The 14,137-nt window shown below is 39.8% G+C and overlaps 1 protein-coding gene across 3 annotated transcripts in view; it reads right to left on the reverse strand.

Annotated features, from left to right (window-relative positions):
- SLIT3 (slit guidance ligand 3) overlaps positions 1–14,137 on the reverse strand; it is a 481,507-nt gene that overhangs the window by 40,880 nt on the left and 426,490 nt on the right. For all 3 annotated transcript variants that reach the window (XM_051631304.1, XM_051631303.1, XM_051631305.1), the window contains one exon: positions 10,608–10,747. In XM_051631304.1, coding sequence (XP_051487264.1) covers positions 10,608–10,747 — 140 coding nt within the window. The remainder of the gene's footprint in view (positions 1–10,607; positions 10,748–14,137) is intronic.

Below are 14,137 nucleotides of genomic sequence, written 5' to 3' on the forward strand. Positions count from 1 at the left end.
ATTTGACTCTTCATATTAGAATGGAAGTATAATGCACATTGGCAAAAATTACTCCATTGTTGTTTGTTTCAAGCATGGAACATTTAATGTATCTGCTTTTGAGAGCTGTAAAGCGTAAGTGAGAAAGTGGAGCAAGAATACAAGCCCTGGAGGCATGACAGAGGGTACTACCAACATACACCCTGTGCTCATGTGCCATACATACCCTTTTAGTGGGCTGGGTTTGGCAATACCAGAGAAGTCCAGCATGGCAACCTGCAGTGGACAGTTTATTGTTCATAGGATCAGTTCATAAGACAACCAATTCTATCTGGAGCCAAGGAATCCCAGGAAGCCGCCACTATTAAATGCTACCAAGTCCCTTTACAGCCCTGGAAAAATCTTGGACAAATGTAATGAATATATCCAGCTGAGGAAGGAGGACACACCAATGAAATTGAATGCTGCAAATCCATGAGAACCAGAGAAACAGATCACTCACTGGAACTGAGGTTTGCCATTGTAGTTTGTTACTCCTCAAAAGCAACTAGAGACGTTCAAGACTTACAAATATGAACACAATGGTCACTGGGCACAGCTGTTGACTCATTTTTGAGGTGGCAGAACTGGAGGTAGGTCTGCTTACTAAGCAATGCCCAAATCCACAGCCCACCAACCCTTGACCTCTGGGCAGACATGAACACCAGCAGGTCAGAACTTGCTCCTATGTCTGGACAACTGTTTGTTGCCTTGGTATTCCCCATGTCCCTTGTGTCCTATGAATCTTATATGAAAATAAACATAAAAAACCCACAACTGGCTGCTCACATTAAAAGAACTCAGTGATCTAAAGCTGGAAATATTTCTGGAAGACTATTTAATCATTTAATAGCTGAACACAATGTGGATAGATGCTTTCAACTATCCTTTCACTAAAAATGGTCAATACATGCTTTTGAAGTTTCTTTTTGTTTGTTTTGAAGAAAAGGAAACAGGCTTTAAAATAACATGAACATTTTCACAAACCCTCAGAGGAAATAATGATTCTTCTTAAAGTATTCTTCTCAAAAGTCTTGACAAGTGCTTAGCGATCCAGTAAAAATCTCCCCAAATGTCAAATATTATGACTCACTGTGTCGTTCTGAAGGCACCACTATCAAAATGTAGGAGAATTCTAGGCTAGGTACCAAACATAGCATCCAAAAACCGTATCATTTTTCATGCAAAACTTGGAACGCTTCAGGATCCTTCCTGTTATTTTTCCCATCTATCACTCATTAGGGAGCTCACTTGGGAATGCCTTGCAACAAGAGCAGCCTCATCTCAAGAAGAAAATTATTCTTGATACATTATTTCAGGCTCCACCAGTGTTAACTAGATGTTGCAGAAAACATGCCAGAGAAATAAAGCACTTTCTGAAAAGCAAAACCCAAGGCATCAGCTACACAAAGACTTTCTCATGCTTTACTCACTCAGAAAATATCTGAGCCAAAAAATTTGCCCTCAGACCTGAGAGTGAAAAATTTAACGTCAGTATCAGAGGAAAAATCTGATCCTCTTTCTTTTTGGAGTGACACAGGGCTGCTTCTCTGTGCAGCAATTAAAGGTCTAGTCCAAATTTCTCATTGGATAGCTATGTGAACTTAAAACCAAACTGGACGTTAATCTTAGGCCAACTTTGAGCAGCAGTGATTCTCTTTGCGGAAGATATTTGATCATGTGAAAACTACAGAAAACTTCAGTGCAATGCTTTCCCTAAGGTAGAAGACAATCCAGCCTCCCCGTGTTCTTCTCTCCTAAGTGTTCTCAAATCAGAGCTCCAATTTGGGCACACAAGGGTTTCTGAAGTGGTTATATTAAAGGTAGACTTATATTTCTTTAATAAACATTCCTAAACCCAAAAATGATTTTTGCTTCATCACAGCACTCTTGATCTCTTTCATCAAAGCAGAAGAGAACAGATCAACATGGACTGCACTCCAATGAAGAGCAGGTTAAGACTATGCCAGGTTTACAAGAGGAAAACCACCATGTCATCAGATTTTTCTTGTCATAGAAGCCAGAGATATTAGGTCAATAATGGTCTCTGGGCTGTAGACTGAGGTGTAAGAGTAGGGTACCTTCAGCAAGATAGGCACATCCTCAGCTCTGCGTGCACTTCTTAAGGCTGGTGGTAGTGTGCTGGTAATTCATGCTTGTTTAGGAGAAGGAAGCATTAGACAGATGAAGGAAGCAGTCTGATCTGCCACAAAAAATGTAACTTTCAGATTAGAACCAAGTTGTAATGGCAGGTGGAACAGTAACAGGTGGATCTCCCATTGCTGCTCATGCAAAATCCCAAAACAATAGAAAAGGTATTCTGCCCCTGTGAAACTACTTCCCTTGTCCCCTTCACCAGCATTGCTCATTGCTTTAAAAAAACAAACACAGCAACACTTTTTTTTTTTTTTTTTTTTTTTGTATCATGCAACATTTTCCTGGTCTTATTTTTTCAGCAAAATAATCATTTTCATGGGCCTTCCCACATTAACTTTTCACAGGACTCACTACTTACGAATAGCTGCCAAGAAACAGGCTTTTCTGTATCCTTCCACACATCTCAGAACGAAGCCAAAACAACAATAGAGCAGTAAAGATGACTTTTACAGACAGTTTAATAATCATCCTTTTTTTTTTCCGTTCCGTGCTGTCATGAGAGCTATTTATTTCATGCCACATTAGACTTTTAAAACCAGAATCCAAGTTATACTATTTCTCCTTAATCAGTAAGAGAGAGATTGGATGCAGTAATAGTATTTTACTTATTTATCTGTAAGTAAAACTGCAGTGCTGGAAAGACAATCTAGACCACCCATTTGCAACCAATGAGACTGATGAATTTTCATCTGTTTCATAGGCTGGTTGGGTGATACTTTCTTCTCTCATTCAGAGTACTCATGAAATAACTGATAAAGCAACATAGAAAATATTCACATCCTTAATGTGAGCGAAGCATTTCTAGGGCCTGGAAGACTAAAAGCAAAAATGGTGTAAAGAATTTCACAATATTACTTGAGAAAAGGAAAGTGCTTACAGTGAAGAAAAGATTAAGAATGCCTGGCCTTTATCCACAGGGAAAACTTTTACAGGCTGCACAGGGAGGGGATATATATTTGAGTGGTTAAATAGTATGTTGCAATTTTCTGAACTTTGCCAGGTAAATCAGAATGGAACTCTTCTCTTTACTGCTAGTAAAAAAATAATGTAATGTTTTTCTCATAAGAGATTACTCATTTTATATCTAATAACTTGTCTCAAATGAAATGTTTTTTGAATTTTTTCCCCCCTTTCTCTTTGAAGTTATTAATAAGAACTCTGTCAGTGGGAAATTTCAGGAGAATACTGAAAATAGTTGGGTGGAACAGACATAGGATGTTCCTCCAAGAAAATAATTTAGTTAGGAATGTTGTTGATATTTGATGAAAAAGATTGGAGACTCATCTTAGAAAATAAAAAAAAAACCAACAACTTCTGACTTCTATACTGTTTCAACTTGCAATGAAGAAAAGAGAAACTCTGTGAAAATCCTTCATTAGCAAATGCACTTGGCTGCCATGTTAGATACCAAAACATGAAAGAAATGACCTGGAATGCACTGTAGCAGAATTCTCTTTCTGTATCATTAATGAAGTTTGCTCTTGCTTGACAAACATTGCCCACAATACTTAGTAGGGAAAAAACTAAAATTTACTTTATGCTTTTTGTTGTGTGTTAATGCTTTAAGGACTCATAAATTAGGTTTCATATATCGGGCTTTGGCCTGTTAAGTGGGAACCTGAAGTTAGACTCTACATTGAGATTCCCAAAGTGGCTTGTTCTTCAGAATTAAGGAGCAATTATCTCTCACCTTGTGGTTAAGCAAAGAGATAACTGATTAAACAACAAGATATGGGTAGAGGAATAACGATGCTTTCGCTGTTTATGAATCTTGAAGAAGGAATATGTTCCAGTTCTATGCACTGACAAAGTACCAAAAAATCATACTCGACATCACAAATGCCACAACAGCACATAACTAAACCAGACAATTTCCTGTGCTCTTATAAGGTGGCAACCTGCATATAGCATTAGCCCTCAGAACCACTGTGTCTGGAATAGGTCCTAATTTTTCTGGACCCCCTACATATTTTAAGCTGTATTACTTCATATGGATGTTTTCCAGTTATGTGATTTGTCTGGAATCTATTAGGGATCAGTTTGGTTATTCACAAACTAGTGCCTCCAGTCACATCCGGGATGCCACACATTTTCTGAGCCATCCCTTCAGGGTGGGCAGATGGGACACTGCACACACTGTAGACTCACATCTATCTGAATGGTGGGATGGGGAATGGGCGTTCTTGTCCATTCCTAATGCTTTGTCTCTGCCACTCCTTTCTCCTCCTATTGTTTCCCTACTCCAGCATGGGCTCCCTCCCATGGGATACAGTCCTTTATTAACTTCTCTAGCATGGGTCCTTCCCACAGGCTGCAGATTCTTCAAAAACTGCTCCAGCATGAGTCTTTTGCATAGGATACAGTTCTTCAGGAACAGACTGGAGGGACACAGCTCCTGCCAGAAAATCTGCTCACATGGGCTTATCCCCATGGGCTGCAACTCCTGCCAGAAGCCTGCTCCTTGTGTGGGATCTCCATGGGCTTCAGGTTATTTCAGGGTATATCCACCTGCTCCAGCACAGGGTCCTTCAGAGGCTGCAGTGTGGATATCTGCTTTTCTGAAGTGGTCCTTCACGGGCAGCAGGGGGACAACCTGCTTCACTGTGTTCTTCTCCATGGGCTGCAGGGTGGTGCTGGAGTGCTGAACACACTGACTGTCCATAGGTGGGCTCAGCTCCTCCCAGCTTTATTAACTGTGCAGCATGCACCTCTTGCCTGCAAGCAAGTACATAATGGACTTGTGCTTCACTTCTAAGCCTTGGAGATGTGTCTTTGCAGATTGGGGTTAATGAATCATGACTCCTCTTTGCAGATGATATTCATTCCACCCACCCTTTAAGACAGTAGTAGCTGAGATTATATTTTCTTGGAGACATACTGTGGTTCTGATGAACAAAGATTAATTATCCAGTATATCTGGTTCTCCAGACATGACACATTGCATTTTACAAATAGGAACCTGACCAGAAGAAATCCTGGAGCTGAGAGCTCCAACATGATAGGACTAAAGACAGGCTGCAGCACTGCTGGTTCCTGTGCTATTTCCTTCTTCAGTCCCAGTACAATGAGATAAGAAAGTCCAATCTGATAGCAATGACATGTGGTTCTGTCTGAATAAAACAGTGCTTGTGGGCTCAGGCTCTTGAACAAAGATAAAAACTTGCAACTCTTCCAGCACTTCTCATTGATAATTATTCAAGTGGGAAATGTGGGTGCCTCTTTATTTTTTGCACAGAAAGCAAACACACTTCACATGTGCCAAGTAACTAGAACTGAGAAACTTCCATGTAAGGCAGAATGCCTTCAAATAAAGCGAGGAAACTACACCAAACTTTGACCACAATTTTCTCTGTTTGTATCAAGGAAATTATGGGTAAAATTCCAAAGTCTTAAAAGAGGCTGAAAGTTACATACTTGTTGAAGCCTTCAGTGTTTGTTAGGCAGTCCAGTCCACAAGGCTTAACCAGGCTTCCTGAAAACTTCCTGTTCTTATATCAGATATATAGTTACAAATTCTCAAGGGGGAAAAACCAGCCTGTAGGGCAATGATCCACTTCAGGGCAATGATCCACTTCAGTGCCATCCAGCCGTCACTGGTGCCCATTTTGGGATTGCTGCAAATGAGCCTCACAACGCGATGGGAAAGGGGCTGGAGAGCTCCAGCACAGAGTGTCAGCCACAAGTCACCACACAACTTTTTTCCAGAGTTGTTTGGCTTGCTTAGTGGTTGGCTTTGGCCAGCACTACCACAGTCGGATACACTAGAAAAAGGGACCATAATCACTAACAGGGAATAGTGTTCTGTCTAAAAGTAGCATAACTGCAAAACTCTCAGATACCATCTACTGCAGGACACCACAAGGTCCCCTAAGGTAAAATAGATCTTAGGCTTCTCTTCCAAACACATAAACCCAGAAATAGTTTCTAGTTCTTTTTTTTTTTTTTTTTTTTTTTTTTTTTTTTTTTTGGAGAGGCTTTTTTCTTTTTTGGGAGAGACTTTTTTCTGTGAGACAAACTTCTTGCAGCTTTTTCCCAGGGAAAAAAACTATTTTAAAACACTTGCTCTTCCCTCTCCCTGCCATGGGATGCCATGTATTTTAGAAAAGACCTATTTTCAGCAGTAGAAGCCACCAAGTTATTCTTTTAGGTTTTAGAACAAAGAGGTGTTGCTATCTGCTGAGGCTTTTTAGGAACCTCAGCAAAAGTGGAAATCTTTCCTGATTTTTGTGTGCGTTTGTGTAAGTGCTACATATTTCTGCTTCTGGCTACAATAAAAAAGATAGGAGGAAGGAAAAGTCACAGCAAACAAACAAAATAAACAAGCAAGTAAAGAATGAAAACATTCAAAGTACATAGTACATGTTTGGCACAGCTCATTTGGTCCTTTACATATGTTTGGACACCTCTTAAGTGAGAGCACAAAGGACAGTGAGACCGAGGAAAGGATCTTTTTGGAAGCATGAAATTCCATATTTGAAACTAGAACTCTAACAAAACAGAGATGGCTTTCAAGAGCAGTGAATAGAAAAAAGGAGTGGAAGGGAAAAGTGTATTTTGTCCTGCACCTCTAAACCACAAAGCTAGGGAGACAGTGGGAGATATATATTGATAGCTGGAGACAGACCATATCAAAGCCTAAAAGATAAAAACTAGAAAAATACAATAAGGAAAAGAATGGGGGTGAGGGAGCTAATTCATACAGCTTCCTCTTTCAATGTTCCTATACATGTTTCTTTTTGAAGAGCAGGAAAGCCTACAGAGCTGTGAGGAGGAGCTCTAATCCACCAAGGGGTCTGACCAGGTTGCCAGCCAGTCCACAGACTGCTCAAGCTTTAGAGCTGGCTGGGCTTTGGGTACACAACTATCCTGGAGGAAGTCCATGTTTATAATGTATCTTCAGGATAAAACAAAAACCACAAAACAAACAACAACAGCTGGGGAGAGAAAAATAAGACATCGGCTGACAATAAAAGCCACCAGGACTGATACATAGTATGAATATTGGTTTGGTTATGTAAATATATCCAGCAAACATTAAAAATATTGACATGAAGAATGGTGAAGAAACCTGGTGGTGTAGGTAAGGGCTTGAAACTTGTTTCTGGCAATCAGCTACATGCCCACCCTCCCTCTGTCTGTCTTCTTTAACTTATGTTTACCTATTTCATAAAATCCACTTGTATTTCCACATGGTCTAAAAGTTATTAGATGGAAAGGATACAGGAAGGCAGTTCCTGTGTGAGTGTGGGTTGGTTTTCAGTGTGGTTTTTTTTGTTTTTTTTTTTTTAAACAAAAGTGAAATGGGGCTGAAGTGTGGGAAATTCTTTCCCTCAGCAGTCACTTAGCAAATTGGCCATTTCTCATCTACTTTGAGTGGGGGAAAAGACTGTGAAAGAAATAAAGAAAAGAAAAACACTGCAAAAAGTCTCTAATTGAAGAAAGATCTTTGGCCTTCCTTACTTCAACCAATGAAAGTGAAATTTATGGATCATTATTTGAGATATTGTTTCCTAAAAAGGCTGCACTGAGTGAAACTAGGCAGACAGTAGATAAAGCAGGAAAATACTGAGGTATGGAAAAAACCAAGCCCTGGATACTGCAACTCTGTCAATAGGCAGCATTTCCAACACATCCATTTTTAACTTGTGTTTCATTTACAACCATAAGATTTACTATAATGATTTAACCATTAGTCAACTAAATCAAGGGGGATCCTAAGTGTTCCTTACAGAACAACACACATACACACTCTTGAACCTTCTTCCTCCCTGCATCCAGACTATTTTTTGTGTTACAACATACATTTATGTCATGCATGCAGTGTGTAACATCACTGCAGTCTCTACCAGTATGATGCCATCCAAGAGCACATGAGTGATGAGGGACCCAGACTACCTCCTTGGCAGTGCTGCAAGAGCCTGCCTGTTTCTACAGCTGAGAAAAAGAATCTGCAGTAGCTGAGCTGGGTATCTATAACCAACAGCTTGCTCCTTGGGTTCTGAACAACAGAACCAAATACAATATTTGGGCAGAACAAAAGGAGATATTACCTACATTTTCTGTCCTGCTAGACACACAACCTGCCTGTGGATCCCAATGCCTGTGAGGCAGTGACCCACTTCCTCTGAGAAGTTAGCACTCACTGTTATTTGCATATTCAACACAATATTAAAGTAATCTGTACCTTTTTTTTTTTTTTTTTTTTTTTTTTTTTTTTGATACTGCCATAGTAGCTTCAGGTATTGCTTCAGTATAAAAAGATTTACTTAAAGAGAATATATAGAGAGATACCCTGGATGTCACCGGAGACCTCAAACTCCAATTTCTTGTGCTTGCATTCAACTCTTACAAAACCATGGCTCAGATTTGCTTGACTTGTATGTGACCTTTCTTTGGATGATGAGTTCAATCCTTCCTGCCCTGTTATGCTGTTCCCTGCCTTTCTGTTCTGAGAGGGCCAGGTGTACCTCTGAGGGACATTTCAGCCCAGCCAGCTGCGCTGAATTGGGTCCTTCCAGGTGACTCATCAGGTTTGATGAAATATCCCCTCCAAAATTCAAGGTAAAGCAGGTTAAGGCAATTCCTTTATAATAGTTCACTACACTCTTCCTGTTTTTAAGCAGCATGAACTATTGTAACCCTTCAGTTTTCTAATTTAAGCCACGCCTACATTTTTGCAAACTTTTTCACTTATGATTCATATTTTCCAGAAGTATTTCCTGCTCATCTTAAAAAAAATAATTCTGTTTCAACTGTAGGCAAAGCTATTGCCTGCCCTGTGATAGCAAGTGCTGATCATGTGGTAGACACAAAACTGTGTGTCCCCTACACCGCAGGACTGGGGTCTAGTAACTGACAAATTCCTACTAATAGGCATCAGCACAGACAATGTTCAGGTTAAAAAAAAAAAAAAAAAAGAGAAGCTGGAAGTTGATTAAAAATATTTCAAAACTGATTCTAAAGTATCATGTGAGTTCTCTGGCCCTTCTCCAGACTGCCATTTGAGAAGAAATCCCAGTCTAGTTATTTCTTACCTTGTCTGGAAAAAAAAAAAAAATAATCTGCAACATGCCTGTGAAGAGGAAAGCACATTTGCATATATACTGGATTCAGTTCCTTACTGGATATGTCTTTTCTTGGCTGGGAAAACAGATTTCCTCTTGTAAATGTAAAGACTCTGCCTCCTAGTATAGTTTTGTTGGGAACCTCTCAAGAATAGCTCACATAAATAGTGCACAAGTAAGCACAATGGGCTCAACATCCTATAAGCAAAACTCCTTACTCTGCTAAGCTGAAGTTTTTGAGTTTTTGGCAGAAAGATCATTTTAGGCCTCCAATAAATGTATATTCAAGTCGTAAGGCTTTTCTCAGCTAAAGATTTACATGGGCCTCCTCTGTATCAGCCACAAATATATTTTAAGAGTTTGGAAATTCTAGAAGCTTTCCTCCTGCCTTACTCAGCCACTCAAGCTTGATCCTCATTAAATCCCCTGACATGTAATATATTCCAGTTACAAGATGCCCTTCATTACTTCTCCATGCTTAGAAGGTAATAAACCCATTTCAAAGGATGGAAGTAGGAACTATTGCAGGTGTTTCCTTACGGCTCCATGCTGAGCCAGGAAGGTCCTGCTAACACCATTTGAATGAGTCAATGGTGTGTGTGCTCCAGTAATGACTTGTGAAAAAGCATTTTTAGATTCCAGTTAGGAGGGTTTCTGCATTTGCAGAAGGTTTAGGAAGAAATTTACCTGAAATGCAGGATGGATGCTGGAGATCCTTATTCTATTTCTAACTCAGTTACCAACCTCTGTCACCATGGACTTAGCAGGTGACTGCAGGTCTGCTGAGCTGGGCTGGCTGCCACCAGTACCCCCTGAACACTACAACTGAGCCTACAGCTTCTGACAGCCTTTGCTTCTCCACTTGTGAAATGCAGATAATGAATTGAAACAGCACATTATCAGCCTCCTGTTATTTCATAATTGCTGACCTCTGAGATCTCAGGTGAAAGCTATGCCCCAAAACCTGTTTTCTTACCACAATTTAAACAGGAACTATTTTTATTTTCCAAGAGTCAAAATAGATGTATATGAGACTCAACTCAGTACTAGGAATATTTCTGAAATACATTTAGAGAATGTGCATGCAGAAGTACAAATTTCTCTGACACTTTAGTATTTTTTAGTGTATTTTTCAACGAACCATCAGAACTTTGGCTTAGAAAAGGGGACATGTTTGTGAACACTTGTACTGCAATATTGGTAGAACTAACACCTTTACAGCAAGATATCCAGGTTGCTTTAAAATGGGTCTAGATCTTTAGCATATTATACATTAATGGATAAAGGACATGTGCTTTCGGATGCTTCCCTTCAGGGATTGAAGGGGCTCCTCATGGATCCCTCTTCTTCTTTGGTTGTGACTCTTACCTGTATAATTAGGAGGGCAGAGGCAGACATAGTTGTTGATGCCATCCACACATGTAGAGTTATTCTCGCAGTCATTATCTTCGCAGTCATCTGGGTTTATTTCACACCTCTCCCCTTCATACCCAAGGACACAGGAACAGCTTTGGAGAAAGAAAAAAATTAATAAAAGCTAGTATGGATCTGAAGGGAAGGTATAAAACTGAAATTAAAACATAGAAAAGTGAGTTGGGGGAGCCCAATTCACTGCTGCTGTGAAGTGCAGAGCACTTTAACCCTGTGTGTTTGGTGAAGGATTCAGCCTGATGGTTCATGAGGTCATGTAATTATTTACAACAGACACAAAAGCATCAGCAGGAGTCAGCTTCTGTTACACTTCCCTTGCTTTCTTTGTTGATAATCCTAGCCCTGAATTGAAGTAAGCAACTCTGGGGCAGGAGAGAGAACACTTATCACTTATCAAATTATTGGCTTCTCTATTAATCATTTTGTGAGTGTGTAGATACTTGCCTGCTGAGCACTGCACAATGTCTCACTGCAGAAGAGCTGATGGTGTCTAGGTAGTTCAATTAAAACACAAACAATGGCAGTGCTAGGAATGGTTCTGTAAGGATGTGGACACTATTGAATGACAATTGCACTAAATATTTTATCTCACAAGACAGTGATGTATGTTCCCTAAAGTGAGTGGAAGGAACTAAGTGGCTGAAGAATGACTTTAACTTTTTTTCAATCTCCATTTCCTCTCTAGATCTAGAAGTTATGGTTGCTAAGAGAACTTTTATTTTCTAAACTAGCTGTAAGTGATGAAGAGGTGGAGGTCAGTTTCCTAAAAGAGAGTCTAAAAACATGTGTTAAGTGCTCCAGTCATTTCAGTGCCTTCTAAGAAGCCAGTCATGGTATTTGAAGTGTCAATATTGCTGTTGACTAGTTACAGGGAAGGGTTGCTTCAAGTCCCAGTCCAAATTACACATTCACTCAGCTGTTCCTCTCCTTCCCCATGCAATTTCTGGTGGCAGAAAAGGAACCAAACAAATTTAAAGCACTACTGATTGATGAGGATGAAAACCAGAAAGCACCAGAGCAGTCACACTAATTGCCTTCCGCTGCTTTCTGAAACCAGAATTTCCAATGCAGGGATTGCAGTAGGGTGTTTTTTTCTTTTTTTTTTCCAGTTCAGATGAACAAAGTGGACATGGGGTGATTATCCTGCTTTATGTAGGTGTCATGGGGTTGAGGTGGGGAGTGCCTCAGAGAAACAGGAGATCTTCAGAATATGTGGAGAAAACTGCAGCACTTTTGGGCTGGTTGCTCTCAGCATGACATTTGCTCCTCTTCCTCCTGTGTGCCACAGTGGGGACTCCCAAGGGAGGGATGGCACAGAGCTCTGCATCCACCTTCAGTAGGTCCCAGGTTGGACCCTGAGGACAAGGTTAGATTCTTCATGAAATGGGCAATCTCAGAAACTAAAGAAATAACAAAGAGGAAGGTAAAAGGGTAGGGAATGTGTCTTGAGGCACCACAACTGTAAGATCTTCTAGATGGGTACAGAGCAGAGATCTAGGTCACAGTCATCTTCATTAAGTTCCCCCAGGACCATTCACAGGTCATGGGAGATGGAAAACCTTCACCATGAATAACCAAAACCAAACTGCTCAAATAAATCCAATTTAGGACACAATAAATCAATAAGAAAGATTTTCTTTTCCTGTCTCAAGCTCATTATTGCTAATAAAATATGTCCTCTTGCTGACCCTGCAATGATCCAGAGGATCACAGGAGGCAGATAAGAGGGAAGATTTGGCACACCATCTTTTGTGGCAATGCAAGTGTCAGGGAGGGGGTTAAAGACATCTAATTAAATACAGTGGCACATTCATCATCTCTCCCTTTTCAATTACAAAACCCCATTTTCAGGGGTTTAAAACTCAGCCATAAAAATATGCTCCAGGCTGCAACTTGGCATCCAAGGTCTCAGTTTGGGAGCACAACTTTTTCTCTCCATTTAAAGAAAAGCAACAAGAGTAGCTTTGTGCTGGTTATTTTTATGTGAATATAACACCATTTTCCTTCCACAAAAGGATTGAGACAGCTCGCAATTAAAAATGACATTATTAAATGCTATCATAGTAATGGTTCGACTCAGTAGAGTTACCATGAGTAACAATACATATGGGATTGTTAACATACAATTGCTCAGTATTAGGACACATTCCACACTGGGGGAAATGTCAGCATAATTGATGACAGTTGGCTACTGGTCCCTGTGTATCCTAGCGAGTCTTTACAGTATTGCTTACGTATGATTCTTTATTTTGAGTTGCATTCAAATGCACTGAACACGAGGACTGAAATGAAAAGATAAAACATACAATTTGGGACCCCGATTGAAGTGTATGTTGAAAGAGCTGCAGTTTGGGACTGTTTGTATGTATTTTCCCAGAAAAAAAGCTTATAAGCAAAATGAAGTCTGCGGAGTGACTGGAAGGTCATCAAACTTGGGTTCCAGCTGACCGAGGGAGAAAATTAATTCCAGAGACAATGATGAAAACTTGGTACTGACTAAATAGTGAAGCAGTGTGAGACAGCATTTCATTGGGACCTCAGAAACAATGGGGTCACGCAAGAAAGCTATTTTCTAAGATGCTGTGATCATGGTAAAGGTCCATCTTCCCTGTTCCTCCAGTGTAGGGATTTTCTGCTAGCGTTGTGTTTTTCTAGAAATGAAGAACTAAATAAAACCTCATTTTTCTCATGAAGGTGCAAGGGAACAAAGAACTTAGTGACAATATTTGGGGGGTAAACTTTTGGAGCTTCAGCATACTGACAGTTTGTGAGTTTACTATGTTCAAAATTCAATATTTTTTTTTTCCATAAACTCTAATGAAATGCTTTAGCGTCTGTTTATTAAAATAGGCATACATACAGTGTATCATGTTTCAAAAAATCAACTTTTAAACAGAGATAGTAAATTCTTTCAGGAATATTACAGTTTCTTGGTTAAGCAGCTTTTTACATCTACATCCCAATAGAGTAGCCTGTAAGTCTGGACATGCAATGTTTTTGCTTTAAGTAGGCAGAATTAACACTAGGGACTTAATCAGTTCCAGGATTTGACATTTATGAGGGAACTTAGAGTTTGTGGAAAATGCTAAAGAAAAAGCTTTGGAAAATGGAGGTGGTTTTATATGTGGAAAAGTTAAATAATCCAGAGACTTTGTTTCCCAACACCGTATGTTATCAATGATCAGCTGGTTCCCTGTGGCTAACTGAGCTGGCGGCTCTACCTTCTTTGTCAAAGTCACAACTACAGGCATGCTAAATGACCAGGACAGGTCTGATTGTGCATCTTTTTGTAGCAGTCTCAAGAAACACCTTATTTTGGCAACCTTTTGCCAAAGACAATGTAGATTAGATTAGATTAACGTGATCAACTCAAAGGGAGGAAGAACTTCATGTTCTAATGCCCTGAGCCCTTCTTTAACACAGAAGTTGTCCTTACCTGAGAAAAAGAGTGTGAAAATGACCCAGAA

The sequence above is a fragment of the Apus apus genome, chromosome 13, assembly GCF_020740795.1.
Source record: "Apus apus isolate bApuApu2 chromosome 13, bApuApu2.pri.cur, whole genome shotgun sequence".
In the NCBI taxonomy this organism is placed as follows: Eukaryota; Metazoa; Chordata; class Aves; order Apodiformes; family Apodidae; genus Apus; species Apus apus.